The sequence below is a fragment of the Oryx dammah genome, unplaced genomic scaffold (genome assembly GCF_014754425.2).
Source record: "Oryx dammah isolate SB20612 unplaced genomic scaffold, SCBI_Odam_1.1 HiC_scaffold_12, whole genome shotgun sequence".
Lineage (NCBI taxonomy): Eukaryota > Metazoa > Chordata > Mammalia > Artiodactyla > Bovidae > Oryx > Oryx dammah.
Window position 1 is genome coordinate 66,769,145 of NW_024070196.1, and position 17,061 is coordinate 66,786,205.

A 17,061-nucleotide genomic window follows, 5' to 3' on the forward strand; every position below is an offset into this window, starting at 1 on the left:
CCAACTGTGCTGCCCTCCCTGCCTCTCCCCTCTGGTGGCAGCTGCCCCACAGCCCAAGCCTCAGTTGTGCTGCACACTCCAAATGTGGTTCACCCTGCCTTGCAGGCCTGGCAAAAACTCACTGCACCTCCTCCTCCAGGAAGCCTCTCCTGACTAAACCCTCTTGGAGGCACAAGTGCTCCCATGACCTCTGTGAGCCTCTCCCACTTTTCTCATCAGTGACAGCAGCAACTGCATGAAGGCTTCTAATGTGCCCAGCTCTCTCCAACTGTTTTTCAGGTATTATCATTTTATTGCTATAAAAACCCCATGAGATTAAACTGTCTGCCAAAGGTCATACAGCTATAAGCAGCAAATCCAAACAATGCATTTTTTATCTTTCTCCTTTAGACTGAGAGCTCCTTACCACAGGAAAGCTGTTGGTTTCATCTCTGCAACCCCAGTATCCAGCAGACAACCAGACACACAGTACACATGCGACAAATATTTGCTGAATAAATGTCTCAATAACTGGACTTCTCAGAGATGAGAGTGACTGCAGTATCTATTGTAATACGAAATACTGAAAATTCCAACTTGAAGAAAATAAAAGATCTGAAAATGTAGGGATAGGTAAGATGAATGCTAGACCTCTGTGAAACTTTCATCTGTGCTTTTGAGTGTCTTTATTCATGACACCCACATACCTACTGGCCTGTGAATGCCTAAGGACAGGAGAGTGCGAAGTTGCTCAGTCATGTCCAACAGGAACCATGTCTTTTCCTGGGGCCCAGTTTAGTAACTGGCCTTATGGGGATATTAAGCAAATAGCTGCTGAATGAATAAATGAGTTAAAAAATTTCAAACTCTATTTGAAAGGCTAACTTACTCAGAAAAATGCTTCTAACATCATCCATACTATATTGCAAACCCTTCACAGCCAGTCTTTTAACTAGAGTAGAACTGACTAAGTGACACCCTATTTATTTATTACTTTCTCAGCAGCGCCACATAGCTTGCAGGGTCTTAGTTCTCAGATCAGGGATCAAACCTGTGCCCCTTTGCAGTAGAAATACAGAGTCATAATCATTAGACTGCCAGGGAATAACCTGCTGCCGGTCTCTTTTTCCACTTTGATTTAAGCAGCTTCAGACTTATTCTGGAACCCACATGCCCAAGCCATATAGAAATTAAGTAGATCAGTGTATTTATATACTACTGACTGAAATTTAGTTCATCTGAAGGCTTTAGTGTGACACAGAGAATAATTCAGAACTTTATTATTACAGCTCAAATTCCATCTCTATAAATACTGACACCAACCCCAAGCAATGCCCATCTGTCTCAAACACAGGAAAACTTCTACTACAGTGAGAGACTTGGCATGAGCCTTGGCAAATCTAACAAAAGCTTATCCACAGTAAATACTTGCCTCTTGAGAGAGACAAATGGCTCTGTTGGAAAGAGCAGTAGATGGGAACCTGGAGGCCTGGGTCCAGGTTCCAACTTTATCCTTTAGCTGTGTGATCTTGGGTAAGTCAGTTTTAGAGGCTCAACTTCCTTGTCTCAAAAAGAGGGATCCTAACAGTTGTCTTACCTATCTCCAAGGGTTACTATAAAGATTAACTAAGGAATGAATATATGTGAAGATGCCTGGTAGACGTTATATAAAGTTCCCATATAGAACAGGTGGTATTATTATTATTATTGTCAGAGCTGATACTTCATTGCATTCTGGGCTTGCACACACTTACTTCTCTCCTCTAGTCCCTGTGGATAAAGGGTTTAAACCTCTGAAGTCTCTATGTCCTTATAACTGTTTCTTTCTTTCAAATGAAGTCAAATATACAACAGATTCAACTCTGTTTCAAGGTTGAGCTAAAATCACCAAAGCAATTATTTAGGGAGAGTTCAGGGAATTGTATGTAAGATTAAACGATCACTTTAATGTTTGAATGGAAACTAGGTAAATTCTCAAGGACTGCTGAATTACTTCTTTCATGATATGGCTTGATATGTACTCTTTTCATTTCAAGAAATACCTTGGGTAATGAAGGATTTATTTTTTGAAGATATTCTTTAAGCCAAAGGACTTTTATTTCTCAATGAGAAACTATGATCCGTGCTCTCAAATTCACCTTAGTAAGACTGTTTAAATGATTTGTTAGATTGCCCTGTGACAGAATATTTCTCTACTTTTTCATCTTGTATATTTTCCTACACTGCTCTTTCCTTCATTTTACTGCTGAGACTGGAGAATACCCAGTTCTTGGAGACTCAGTGGAAGTTGCCAGAAGGGGAGGAGACAACTGTACTAAATTCTCCAAAGGGACAGCAAAAGTCTGGAAAGGCACTGAATGAGTAATTTTCTGTCTTTTTCTCATCCTCAAACAAAATCATTTGAAAATACAATTCTAGAGCCCCAGAAGGCACAGCACTCTTTGCTTTTGAGAAACCCTTTCTAAAGCCCACATCCAGTTCCACCATTTAACTAGCTGTGAACCCCTGACAATTCCTTGAGTAACTCTGAGTTTCTTTGCACTTCCTGCTATGTAAAATGGGACCACAATCACCACCTCAGAGGACATCACAGTGAGTGAGTATGAACGTCTGTGTCTGGCACAAGGTAAGGGTCATGAAGGCCGTTTCTCTCTTCTTCCCCGAAAGAAGCAAGTTGAGAGGTTCTAATAGAGAGTCAGAGTTAAAATATGAGTGTTAAACAGAGCCCCCAGGAAGGCATTTTACTTATCTTGGTTTGTTAATACTATACAGTAGTGTAAGATGAAATCAAAGCTGTACACATATACTGAAAAATCCTACCTGCCATAAGAAACTGAAATGCTTTGTATTTTACAGAACCTGGATTCTCTTGCCTATTTGAATCATTTTCAAAGATAAGTTAGACAAATAGCTTTTTTCCTTTTTGTAACTTTCTCCCATCTCTAATTCTCTATCCTTCTAAACTTAGCCATTTCCATCATTCAAAAATACCATAATCCTCATTCACTACAAGCTCCGGTGAGTTTTCTCTCCAGAACTTAAAAGTCAACACTGAACTAAAGTAGGAGGAAGCAGATTTAAAAAAAAGAAAAAAAAAAGTAACACATTCAGTTTAGCTCAGTTGCTCAGTCGTGTCTGACTCTTTGCAACCCCATGAATTGCAGCACGCCAGGCCTCCCTGTCCATCACCAACTCCCAGAGTTGACCCAAACTCATGTCCATCGAGTTGGTGATACCATCCAGCCATCTCATCCTCTGTCGTCCCCTTCTCCTCCTGCCCTCAATCCCTCCCAGCATCAGGGTCTTTTCCAATGAGTCAACTCTTTGCATCAGGTGGCCAAAGTACTGGAGTTTCAACTTCAGCATCAGTCCTTCCAATGAACACGCAGGACTGATCTCCTTTAGGATGGACTGGTTGGATCTCCTTGCAGTCCAAGGGACTCTCAAGATTCTTTTCCAATACCACGTTAGCTTACGCTTAATTGAAAGAAAGTTTGTACACACACACACACTCCCTCCCATCTTCCCCCGACCCACACCCCCATTTCACTCTGGTATTAATTCAGTTTGCTCAATCTGTGTCCTTCGTTGGAAACTGTTTTCCTTGTATGTAGCCAGATCAACTCTAGCATTGAAGGGAAACTTTCCTAGCTTCAGCAATAACATAACTTAACATAACTGGAGTGGGTAGCCTTTCCCTTGCCAGGGGATCTTCCCAACCCAGGGATCCAATCCAGGTCTCCCGCATTACAGAGGGATTCTTTACCTCCTGAGCCACAAGGGAAGCCCATGAATGTAGCTATGAACTGACAATGTTTGTCTTGGGGAAAGAAAGGTAGGCCCACTTCATTTAGTCATTCAATGACTATTTTCTGAGAGTCAACCATGTTCCAGGTACTGTACTGATGGCAAACCATGCAGACCCAATCCTCACACTCAATAGATTTCTAGTCCAGTGAGATAGAGAGACACTACAAAATGAACTCCATACAATAAACAATACTGTGATTAGAACACCCAAAAATGAAACATACAAGGTGCTGAGATAGAAGGAAACAGTGAAAACCCAACACTGAAACAGCCTAGACCTAACAAATAGCTTTGTGGAAAAATCCCAAAGAGACGTCTTCGTTCTCTGCAGGGATGTGGCACCAAGTCTGGGGTGGCTGGTCTAAGGAAAGGAAATCAATGTTGTGTATCACTCTGTCTTTCCATTTAATCTTCTCAGGAGAGGCCGTCTCCAATCCTGAGGTGATAATCAATACGTGACGCCTGCACTGTCAGCCCCATCGGTCTAAACCAGTAGATGTACACATTAACTTACAGTCAGATCTGCAAGTTATCCCCTCCCCATGGCTCTATCCTTTCATGGACGACATGTGCCCATCCAAGTTCAAGTTTTAGGTGGAAGCATCCACTGTTGCTTGATCCACCTGTGAGGCTGGAGATGAGGACACAGAAAAGGCATTGGAGCCAGTATCAGCGGCAGGCTCACAAGAGGCCCTGGAGTGGAGGCAGGGAGGGGACGAGGGCAGGACAGCTATGTGGCTGACTCCAGAGATGGGAAGGGACGCCATCCCCCCTAAAAGCAGTATGCTTTTAGGAGGGATGCCAGAACTGTCTCTAACAGGGGACGAGCAGCGTGCACAGGAATGAAGGAGAAGACAGTCTACAATGATGACTTTGTCTCCATCAGACAGTGTGGTTTTGGAGGCGACAGATCCTTAAATCATTCTGCTTCTCCTTGCTTATTAGCAGTGACTCCTCACTGTATTAGCATAAGGCCATCAAAAGCCAGGAAAGAACATCTCGTTACTTTTGAAGCCTTAACAAGTTTAATGTGTTACTAAGACTCAGAGGAGTTTCATGTGCTGGCCTAGGGGCCAAGTTTTGTAATGTGGATGTAAGTTCAAGGTCTGCACTAATTATCTGATTTAAGTCCACCTCTTTGAGTGTTGAAAACTGTGCTTTCGTGGTACTTCATGGGGGTGGAAGTGGGAAGAAAAGACTAGAGCAATATGGGAAATAACTATGAAACATGTTCCCACCTGTGTCATGCTTTGCCACATCAATGATGCCATACTGACCTCATGGTCAAAAAAGGAGTCCTCCTAGCCCCCAGAAGTTCTCTCCCTCCTTTCCTCACTCACTCATCCAGTGAACACTCACTGAGGGCCTCTTAGGTAGCAGGCACTGTTAAGAGCTGGGACTGTAGAGATAAGACACAATCACTAGACCTGGTCACTGTCCAGCCATTCAGGGACAATACTATTGGGACTGAGCCAGTCTGCCTATTTAATTTTAGCTACCCAATGAGTATACATCAGACTTCTATGTACCACATGCCCACACTTTTCTAAATCCTGATGGTAGGTAAAGAAGGGGGGAAAGCATGGGTGGTCAGCTCCCAGCAGGTATCCCCTACTTTGTCCTCTCTCCTTAATACCCCCTGCCCCACTCTGACTTCAATCCACCTGTGTAAGCAAATCCTGCCTTCAATGTGTGCTTAAGACTTCCAGGAAAAGCAATGCCCCAGGGGTTAGGATTCCAGGGGATCCCACGCTGGCAGAAGAAGAAAGTAAATGCAAACCCAGGAGAATGTGCACGATCTGGAGGTCGGGGGGCGGGGGGGGGGGGCGGCCAGGGGCAGGGGGTGGGGGAACTTGACCCCTGTTGGAACAGAGGGTTGACTCCAGGCGCTGGAGTGAGACAAGTCATATGGAACAACGGGGCGTGCTGACCCAGTCACTCCAGGTGCTCCTCGGCCACCAGCATTCTCTGTGGGTTATGATGTGTGTGGGAGCCATCAGATGACAGTGGAGCTTTGGGGAAACTCCTCAGGCAGCAGAGGGCCAAGGGAACTGAAGCAGGAGAAGGAGGCAGGAGGCAGGGAGGCCAGGCTGGTCACCCGGACGTATTCTTATAAGAGCCAGTCCAGGGTGGGAAAACCGGAAATACAGGTGAACTTGATTGGGTACCATATGCGAAGAGGTTTGACTTTGGATGTGGGAAGCCTGAGGTCATTTCCATGGGACCTGCTTGTATACAGGGCTACGGTCAAGCCTAGAAATCAAGTGAGAGAGACACTGGGCAAGCATGCACATCTGTGTTCCTGAGGAAGACGACCTTTCCAAGGGAAAGTTCAATAACCAGACGTGAGCATGGGGAAATGCCGTAGTTTCAGAGTAAGAGGAAGATGAGAAGCCGTCAGAGGAGACGGAGGAGGGCTTGCAGAGCTTGGCTCACACCAGGGTATGTGCTGCCTTGAGGGGGAGAGAGAGGAGCAGAAAGTGGTCCACGTCAGATACTGAAGAGAACAGAAGCAGGGAGCCTGAACAAAGATCATCACGTCTCTGCCCATCTGCAGGGGCGCTGCGGGTGAGAGTATGCGCTCCTGTTCAGCACATGATCACACAGGAGAGACTCCTGTCCTGTCCGTGTCCCAATGCATACATGTCTTGCTTTAGATGTGAGCAAGCGGTGCGCCTGATGGTTTTGCTTGGCCTCCTGTGATCCTGGCTTCTGCTCTGAGAAGAGTGCTGTCTGGTCACAGAAAAAATAAGACACAGAGACCTAAGCCCAATAGGCTAGCTAAAGCAGAACCACCCTGGTGGACCCGCAGACCCAGAGCAAGGATCATGTCTGTGGTACACGTCTCTGAAATGTTGAGGTGTTCTGTGCATTACCAGAGGCAAACCCCACCAGCACGGTGTGAGCTGTGGTCTGACAGCCAAGTGTGCTCCTCTAAGGACGGCACCTCTTCAGAGCCTCCTTACCACTGTGCTCAAACCGTTAAAGTACAAATGGGATGAAAACAATACCTATTTTAGCCATTTCAAAGAGGAACTTGGTGGCTACATTGAGGTTATTTTCCCAAAGCAAGATAAGTCAAGAGTTATATATTAAATGTCTTAAATATTGATTGTTAGATAAAGCTGCACAGAATCAATCAGAAAGAAAATACCAGGGAATTTCACTGGGGCAAAGGACAGGATATACAAAGTCAGAGATATTGAGATTTGATTAGTTCAAAGAATTTTTACAAAATTGGTTACGGCAACAGCCAGCCAAGGCTGAGGTGGGCCTGAGAGGGAAGCACTGACTGGACTGGTCAGTGGATTTGCCTCACCGCTCTCCTCTAGCCCTTGTTCTAACAGAAATGCCACTCCAAGCTTTGGGAACATGAACAAAGGATGAGATGAGACATAAAAGAAGGGTCTGGTGTCCAGCACTGCCCCTGCCTGGGCCCCAGGACACCTACCAGAGTCGCCCTTGCCCTGTGGCCCCGGTACAGACATGTCAGCCCCTGGTCCAGGGAAGTCCGGGCCTTTCACAGCTCCAGGCCCAGGGACCCCACACTGGCACAATGACTGGCACAAATAGTGTGCCTTGCATCACTGCTGTCGCTTTTTTGTCCTTAGGCTGATTCTACTATTCACCAGATTATCCCTCCTATGAATAATGGGAAAACCCATATTGAGCAATTTCAAGAATTCTGCTTTTAGAAAATTGCATGAGAAATACAAGAGGAGATTCAATTTAGGCTATTTCAAAGGTCATACAAAAAGACCAACTATACTTATCCTTCTTGCTAAGCTGCTGACTTACACTAAGAAGCTTACCAGAGCCTTCTGTACTCATTTTGTATTCAGCCTTCTGGAAGGAATCCAAATTCAGGAATCCGGGGCATAAGACCAGAATCTACAGCATGTTCCACTCATTTCTGCAGCTGTGTCTCTTCAAGTGCTCTAATCCCTAACCTGGCATCATGTTGTTTTTATTTTATTTTTCCTCCTCAGATGTAGCTGAGCCTGTGAGTCACCTCAGAGATAAAGCCTGCCCTTTGGAATGAGTCTTGTCACGAGAAGACAGGACATAAGAGATTCAGCTAGGTAAGCCCACCCTATCAGAAAAGGAGCTTGACTTCAGATCTTACAGGAAAGAGGCGAGCCTCTGAAGGCAGCAGCTGAGCACTGGGATGTAGGGACGACATTTTCTGCAACACAGGACAGGGGTCCTCCTCTTGCAATGACCACTCACCAGCTGAAGGCCTGGGCCCTTCCCTTCCTCCAGGCCCCGCGGGTAAGGGATTTCCTCTGTGGGTGAGTGACTTCCTCTGCTAAGAGTGACCTCTCAGCCTCATGCTTCAGCTGGTGCTGCTGCTGCTAAGTCGCATCAGTCATGTCCGACTCTCTGTGACCCCATAGATGGAAGCCCAACAGACTCCTCTGTCCCTGGGATTCTCCAGTGGGTTGTCATTTCCTTCTCCAGTGCATGAAAGTGAAAATTGAAAGTGAAGTTGCTCAGTCGTGTCTGACTCTTAGCGACCCCATGGACTGTAGCCTACCAGGCTCCTCCGTCCATGGGATTCTCCAGGCAAGAGTACCGGAGAATCCCATGGACGGGAATCCCATTGCCGTTGCCTTCTCCGAGATGCTTCAGGCCTAGCTCAAATGTCACCTCTGAGGAAACCTCTTGAACCACTGCCTTGACCCCTGGGGGGCAAACTGAGGCAAGGTCTTTTTCTGGTTTAGACCTTTACCAGAGCATTTCACATATGGTGATTAATAATTTACACATTTGTTGCATGCTCCACACTGGCAGCTACTGTAAGGCCAAGAATTCTGGCTATTATTCATGCATGCGTTTCCAAGCTCAGGATCAGCTCTGGCACAAACTGGGTTACATGCTCATAAAATATTTTCAAAATGGCACTGTCCTAATTTAGAATGAAATTGGAAACTCTTTATGGGATAAAATAAATGTCCCCAAATATTATATCCACTTTTACTTCATAGAATTCTGGGAAAAAAATTGGGATAAAAAAATATTTGATTTGTAAAATAAAACCTTACTAGTCTGGATTAATTGGGAGGTCAGCCTTAATTAGTAATTTTCCAGAATTAGAAAATATCATGAAGACAGCTTTAAACTTTCAAAGTGAAAGTCGCTCAGTCATGTCCGACTCTTTGCAACCCCATGGACTATCAGTTCAGTTCAGTCGCTCAGTCGTGTCCGACTCTTTGCAACCTCATGAAGCACAGCATACCAGGCCTCCCTGTCCATCACTCCTGGAGCCTACCCAAACTCATGTGCACTGAGTCGGTAATGCCATCCAACCATCTCATCCTATGTCGTCCCCTTCTCCTCCTGCCCTCAATCTTTCCCAGCATCAGGGTCTTTTCAAATGAGTCAGCTCTTCGTATCAGACGGCCAAAGTACTAGAGCTTCAGCTTCAACATCAGTCTTTCCAATGAACACCCAGGATTCATCTCCTTTAGGATGGACTAGCTGGACCTCCTTGCAGTCCAATGGGAGTCTCAAGAGTCTTCTCCAACACCACAGTTCATAAGCATCAATTCTGCGCTCAGCTTTCTTTATGGTTCAATGCTCACATCCATACATGACCACTGGAAAAACTATAGCCTTGACTAGATGGACCTTTGTTAACAAAGTAATGTCTCTGCTTTTTAATATGCTATCTAGGTTGGTCATAACTTTCCTTCTAAGGGGTAAGCGTCTTTTAATTTTATGGCTGCAGTCACCATCTGCAGTGATTTTGGAGCCCCCCAAAATAAAGTCAGCCACTGTTTCCACGTCTGTTTGCCATGAAGTGATGGGACCAGATGCCATTATCTTAGTTTTCTGAATGTTGAGCTTTAAGCCAACTTTTTCACTCTCCTCTTTCACTTTCATCAAGAGGCTATAGAGTCCATGGAATTCTCCTGGCCAGAACTCTGGAGTGGGTAGCCTTTCTCTTCTCCAGGGCGTCTTCCCAACTCAGGGATCGAACCAGGTCTCCCACACTGCAGGCAGACTCTACCATGTGAGCCACAAGAGAAGCCCTAAACTTTCAAAGGCTCACTGTAATTTAAAATAAGCCAGCAATGAAGCAAAGACCAGTGCATGGTTACTTGCTTAAAAGGACAGATATAAGTAGTTTAAATCAGTCTATCAAGTATCCATTTCATCAGTTAAATATGTCCTAGTTGCAATCTTGCTTTTGCAATTCGCTTGTTTAAAAAGCTCTGGGTTTCCCCCCCTCTTTTAGCAGAGATGGGGGATGGGAATCTCTTTGGGACTGAATTAATCATAAACTTTGGTTCTTTGTTGATCCACAAGCAGCCTGTTTTCACATATTTATTCAGTAATTTTTAATAAAATCATAAGTACTCATAAACCTACCAGCCCAAACAGCTAGAGAGCAATTTACAGCTAATCATCTGCTACCTCCCAAAGAGCCCATCCCCCCCGCCCCAGTCTGAGGCAAGTCCCACCCCTAAGCCCACGGCCATCACTCCCTGCCTGTCCATTCCACACAAGTTTTACTGCCTCTAGCTATATTCCACTGGATCATAGAAAAAGCAAGAGAATTCCAGAAAAACATTTACTTCTGCTTCAGTGACTACACTAAAGCCTTTGTGTGGATCACAACAAACTGTGGAAAATTCTTCAAGAGATGAGAATACCAGACCACCTTACCTGCTTCCTGAGAAATCTGTATGCAGGTCAAGAAGCAATAGTTAGAACCAGACATGGAACAATGGACTGATTCCAAACTAGGAAAGGAGTAGGTCAAGGCTGTATATTGTCATCCTGCTTATTTAACTTATATGCAGAGTACATCCGTGAAATGCCAGGCTGGATGAAGCACAAGCTGGACTCAAGATTGCAGGGGAAAATATCAATAACCTCAGATATGCAGATAACACCACACCTATGGCAGAAAGTGAAGAGGAACTAAAAAGCCTCTCGATGAAAGTGAAAGAGGAGAGTGAAAAAACTCAACATTCAAAAAAAGAAGATCATGCCATCTGGTCCCATCACTTCATGGCAAATAGATGGGGAATAATGGAAACAGTGACAGACTTTATTTTCTTGGGTTCCAAAATCACTGCAGATGGTGACTGAAGCCATGAAATTAAAAGATGCTTGCTCCTTGGAAGAAAGCTATGCCAAACCTAGACAGTGTATTAAAAAGCAGAGATATTACTTTGCTGACAAAGGTCCATCTAGTCAAAGCTATGGCTGTTTTTCCGGTAGTCATGTATGGATGTGAGAGCCGGACCATAAAGAAGGCTGAGCACTGAAGAAGTGATGCTTTTGAACTATGGTGTTGGAGAATACTCTTGAGAGTCCCTTGGACTGCAAGGAGATCCAACCAGTCTATCCTATAGGAAATCAGTCCTGAATATTCATTGGAAGGACTGATGCTAAATCTGAAACTCGAATACTTTGGCCACCTGACATGAAGAACTGACTCACTGGAAAAGACCCTGATGCTCAGAAAGACTGAAGGCACGAGGAGAAGGGGACGACAGAGGATGAGATGGTTGCATGGCCTCACCAAGTTTGAGCAAGCTCTGGGAGTTGGTGATGGACAGGGAAGCCTGGCGTGCTCACAAAGAGTCGGACGTGACTGAGTGACTGAATTGACTGCTATATTCCTAAAAGCATATTTTGATTTCAGTTGTTTTAACTCTATCAATCAATAAAGATGTCATGCTATAGTCAGTATTTTGGGGACCTACTTTTTCGCATGTCTCCAATTGATTTAACTTATTTAATAAGAGGTTCACTATGACTCATCTCTTTTGTTTGCTGCCCAATATTCCATTTGGGGACTAACTGCAGCACTATTTACTCATCCATTCTCTCACCGATGGCCTGTATTTCCAGAATTTTGTTATTGTTTGCAGTGTGACTCTGACGATTCCCGTTCATGTACAAGATCCTCTCTTTGACATTACACATATATTATATTATGTGCCTGGGTCAAAGGGTAAGCAACTACTTGGCTCAGAAAGTGATGACAAACCATCTTCTGATGTGGTCATGCCAATCTACTTCCCCAGGCCACATATACGATATCCTGTGGACCCACATCTCCTCCAGCACTTGGGATTGTCAGTCTTGTTAACATTTGTCCCTTGTTATCAGGCTAGAGTCAACTAGAGATATCAGCATTTACGAACTGGTGCACTCTAAATTAATCAGTGTTTTGAAATAAGAAAATACATTTGATTATAAAAATAACTTTCACTATAGAAAATTCAGAAATATAGAAAAGCACCAAAAGAAAAAAATAGTAGCAGCTATAGTGTATCAAGATTTCATATTCATTTACAGTAATGAAGGAATATTTACCCTATTACAAGGGCAGTCTACAACTGCAATTTATTTAAAGACCCTGGGGAAGACCAGACCAGATCTCCCACTGAACATGGCCCTGCTAGTATTCTAACCTGTCAGCTTAGCACCCTCAAAGTGCCACTGCACTGTTCCAGGTGCCCAGGAAGCAGCAAGGCTCTAGCTAAATATCAGAATTAAAAACTGAAGATGTGCTTTGAAATTCATAACATCTCCCTTATGGGAGGTTCATGTTCTGTACAGTGGTTTCAATCTACGCCTCTTTTGATCTGGGAGGAAGGGACTGGAAGTTCTTATTAAACACTTAATAAAAGCAGTTCTTTTATTTTAAATCCATTTTCAGAAACTCCTTTGTAGCAATGTACTTCCTTTCAGCAGCAAGATGCCATTAAGGAGAACAAAAATGGTCTGCAGAATAACAAGGATATCATGGCCAGACTGTGGGTAATTGAATGAAGGTGTTCCCCCAGGCACGGAGACTCAATTTCTAGGGGCACACTGTGTACTTTACATCCACTGGAAAAAGGGAATTGGTGAGCCAGCCCAGCATGAGCAGAGGGTCTGTTCACAGCACAGCTTCTGGTGACTAAATTTCAAATTCACTGATGTCCCACTCTGGGCCAGGCACTGTGTTAGTGAGAATTCAGAGAGAACACCACACCTGCTCTCCATGGCATCACCATCTCCTTGGGAAGACACAACCCAGGTGACTATGGAACAAGGCAGAATGAAGTAAGTGTAATTGTTAGCGACCATGGAGAATAGCAGAGACCTGAGTTAGACTTACAGGGACTGGATGTTCCTGATGGAAAGAGCACAAGCTTTAAACAGGGCTCTAACAGGAGATGAGACTACCTACAGGAAAAGTAGAAGGACAAACTTTTTGGCCAATCCAATATTTTTAGAACAGGTAAACCAATTTATATTCCTAGGGTATGAGACTGTCTACTGTACCCGCAGTTTAAAAATATTTACTCATTTTATAGGTGAGAAATAATTTATCTGTCACTTGAAATGCTTTCTTGAAAATGTGAGGCAGAAACCAGTCTCACAAAAACTCCATTTTAGTAAATTCAAACCATGCCAACAAAGTATTCAATTTTAATATCATAATTAAGAACCTGAGTTTGAGGTCACAAAAGATGAACGAATTTCTAATAAGACTAGTTCAAAGCAACAGGAAAGACCCTCACTTCTGGGTGTTCAAACTGGGATTGAAGCTACTGAGGGCAGCCCCCCAGATTAATGCTGAGCATCAAGCCAGCCCACATCCTGGAGACCCCTGAGGATGCACCCTGATTTGTGAGCTTTCTGCCCCAGGCAGAGGGGAAAAGGTTAATGCAGGAAACAGAAGCAAGTCACAGTGTTTTCCTCTCCCCCTGCCATTGACGAATGGCTGAACTACAACCTCAAAGTCATTTTTCTAAATCAAAAGGCACCAGAAAGCAAACTTAGTCACCCTCCAGTATCTTGTAAAAGAACTGCTCAGGCACAAGCGTTTGGAGTTAAACTATGGTGTCCAACAAGGGGGTGCTGGGAAGTCAAAGGGTAACCCTCTCCTTCTCAGGATGAATTTCAACCTAGGTCCAGGAAAACTGAGATCAAGAGAAGGCTGTAGGTTTGCACAGGCTGAGTCCTCTCAGTGGCTAGTGTGGACTGCAATGTCCTGGCTGCGGCAAGGGCAGTGCACACAGAAACCACCTCTGCACGCATAGGGGTTCAGAAGGCAGGTGCTGCACACCCGGGTCCCCTCATGATCTCATCTCAGTTCAAGGTCTGGAGTGTGGCCCTACAAGCTTGAAAACCTCATGTTATAAATGTGCTCAAAGAATCTTGGCCTCATAGAGCTCACTTCCACCAACCAAGGTCAGAGAGTTGTACAAATCAGAATGCCAGTTTGTTATGTACACTTTATATCTGCAAGTAGACGTCATGAGAAACCAAATGATAATCAGAAAGTCTGACAAAAAGCATCAGGAAGGCAGGATCACCTGAGAGGTCTCTCCACTGAGGGTCACTGCAGACCCTGTGCATCCTGCCTGTGGTGGCCTTCATCTAGTTTATTTCTTGTTATCCTTCTGCACTCAGCTCAAACACACCTTCCTCAAGACCACGCCCCCGCCCCCCGCAACTCCCAGTGTGGGTTTCCCCACTGCTTACACATTTTCACTACCCCCTGCCATTTTGTTTAGGTGCTTACAGCAATTTTCATTAAAAGACCATACATATCTGCTCTATTATTTTTTTTTCATTTCCCCTCAGAGTAGGAGCTATGCCTGCCACCTTGACCACTCTGCCGGATCTCCAATGGATGCAGCACGTAGTAGGCACTCAATTAAGTGTGGAAGGGCGGGGAGGAGGAGCGCATAATGACTGCCTGTCCACTACGATGAGAACAGCCTTCCGGCGGGACCTGGAGTCCTTCTGACAAGATTCTCTCTCCCTTTGTACAAGATCAGAAATGGGCACGGCTGAAGTCTGCCCTACTTATGGTCCCTTTCCTGTGTTTCTACTGCTGACCAACCCTTCCCCCCTCACACTTGCTTTGGATATGCAATACCTTTGACTGGGTTACAGGTTAATCAGATTGGTCTAAGCACCTTTCTGTCTGCTAAAGCAGCTCTGTGTACCCTGGTCTAATCTATTTTACGGTCATTTATAGTTGAATCTCGGGGAGTAGCCTTACATCCAAGTTCGAGGGGTTCCCACTCTGTGAAGCCGCTGTGGTCGCCACCCCACGTGTCAGGGTTAAGGACAGGGATGCTCCAAGATGCTCGGCAGCCAGGGAAGAAACAGAGCAGCAGGGAGCGCATATGGCTGACGCCTGCTCATGCTTCCCACACACAGAAGCTAGAGATGACATTCTTACATGCTTTGGCTATTGTCTCAAGTATGATATTAATTTTGATAATTAAAAACAGAACCAGTACTGGCCTGGGAGTGTGGCTGAGATTGAGATCGTTTTGATCCCAGCTCTGACACGAACTCGCTGTCAGCAAGTCCCATTCCATGCCGGCTTCCGTAAATAATGAGTTGGCCTTGATGACCAGCAGGGGCCCTTCCAGCCTTGACAGTCCATTTTCCAATGGTTACTTTCTGTCTAAGAGCTCATCTCAGACTTGATAAACACCCAAAGATCAACCCAGCTGCTGGCAATGACTACCATACACTAGGGAGTCTGAGTTAAGCACCTATCTCTAAAGAAATCACTGCCACATCTTAGGATTTTCATGATTACAAATGAAATCATTCAAGAGAAAAGCAGATGTCCCTGGGACCTGACACCAGCTCACACAGCAGATTCTCTAACACAGATCTTCTCAACATTTGTTAATCACAGAACGGAGCACTGAGACGTCTGGGAAATCTGCCTATGACCCAGCTCTCAGGGACTCTCTTCCTTCCATCTTCCCAGAAACAGGGTCCTTGTGGAAATTACTTTCTATATATAAAGTATATTATATATATATATATATTTCTATATATAAAATAGTCAATTATGAAACACTTCCATGAGTATATAACTTCTACAATATTTGCAAAAAACAGCATTTTCTTCCCTATCCTTGATATTGGAAGTTCAACTTCTTCACCTCAGCCCCCCAATGCACAGATCCTGTCACTGGTGATAAATTCTCAAACAGGCGTTCAGTTGTAGTACAAACTCACTATGAATCTGTTTGTAACCAAAAAAGCATCTCAATTTTAATTAGCTAATATGTTAAATTCAAAGTCATGTTTATGTTTAAACATTCTACAAACCCATCTTAGAAAATGGGTATGTCTGATGAGGCCCTTCCCTGTCTGAAAAGAAATTACTGAAAAGAATAAAGACATTCTTTCTGCTAAGGGGTTTGTACTCCAGAGACATATATTTGCTTCTGCTGCAGCAACTGTGAATAGACTGAGCACAGGTGTGTGAATTCCAGAAGATTTCTTCAAGTAGCATGTTTATAAGAGACGAAACAAACGAAAACCCTGGTATCTGAAGGCAGGCCCAGGAGCACCGCACTCCTTACCTCGAGTAGTAGGACTCCACTCCCAGGGCCTCCCGCACGCTGGCAATGTGCTGCTCCAGGGCCGAGCTCGTGGCTGTTGGAAGGGCTGTGCTGCTGCCCGTCTGGAAGTCACTGGAGTTTTCCACTGTGTTGTCTCCCAGGTAGTGTTCATGAAACTTCAGAATTCCTGAAATAAGACAGGCACAGCCAATGTCATACCTGCCTGGGGTATAAGGGGAAGGGAAGGTGGAGGGCAGGGGGCAACAAGGTCAAAGCTATGTGACCAAGAGGTCAAAGACGCCGAGCATGCTGTCCTCCAAACCATGGGAGGAAACCCTAAAATCCTAGGTCTTTCAGAACTCTGGTCAGTACCATTTTTACAATTCTCACTATCAGGTTTGGTGCATGCAAACAGGGAATTCAAGACAGGGCTTTTGCTTTTGATGATATATATTCAGACGCTCCGGGGCTGGTGACTAGTTCACATCAGTTCACATATTTTAAAACAGATGCATCTCAGAAGCAGCAACCGGGGAAAGTTCCCTTTGAGAAATGGTACGTGAGCATGCCAAAGGTATATTCTTCCCAGAAGATACACTCCTGACAAAAACTGTAACTAGCCAAATATAGACCTTTCGTTTCACAAAACAAAGCAAAATAAATATGCAGCATTAAGGCCAGATAAAAACATTTTAAACCATCTTTAAATAAGACCAACTGGTCAATGGTCATTAATGGATTAAAGGAGCAAAAAACGATGGCTGTATGAAATCAAGGCAGTCTGCAGTGATTTTCTGGCAATAAACACAGGACATATTCTCAAATGGTAATGAGGTGTGTCAGCCCTAGAAAATGCTGGTCCTCTCTGATTGGATTAAAGCCCCAGTGAAAGCTTCAGAGTCTAATTAAGAGCAAAGAGAAACAGAAAGAGAAA

The 17,061-nt window shown here is 44.4% G+C and overlaps 1 protein-coding gene across 3 annotated transcripts in view; it reads right to left on the minus strand.

The window, feature by feature from the left end:
• The window catches only part of TTC28 (tetratricopeptide repeat domain 28), a 575,441-nt gene that overhangs the window by 67,943 nt on the left and 490,437 nt on the right, over window positions 1-17,061 (minus strand). For all 3 annotated transcript variants that reach the window (XM_040251367.1, XM_040251366.1, XM_040251368.1), the window contains one exon: window positions 16,149-16,314. In XM_040251367.1, coding sequence (XP_040107301.1) covers window positions 16,149-16,314 — 166 coding nt within the window. The remainder of the gene's footprint in view (window positions 1-16,148; window positions 16,315-17,061) is intronic.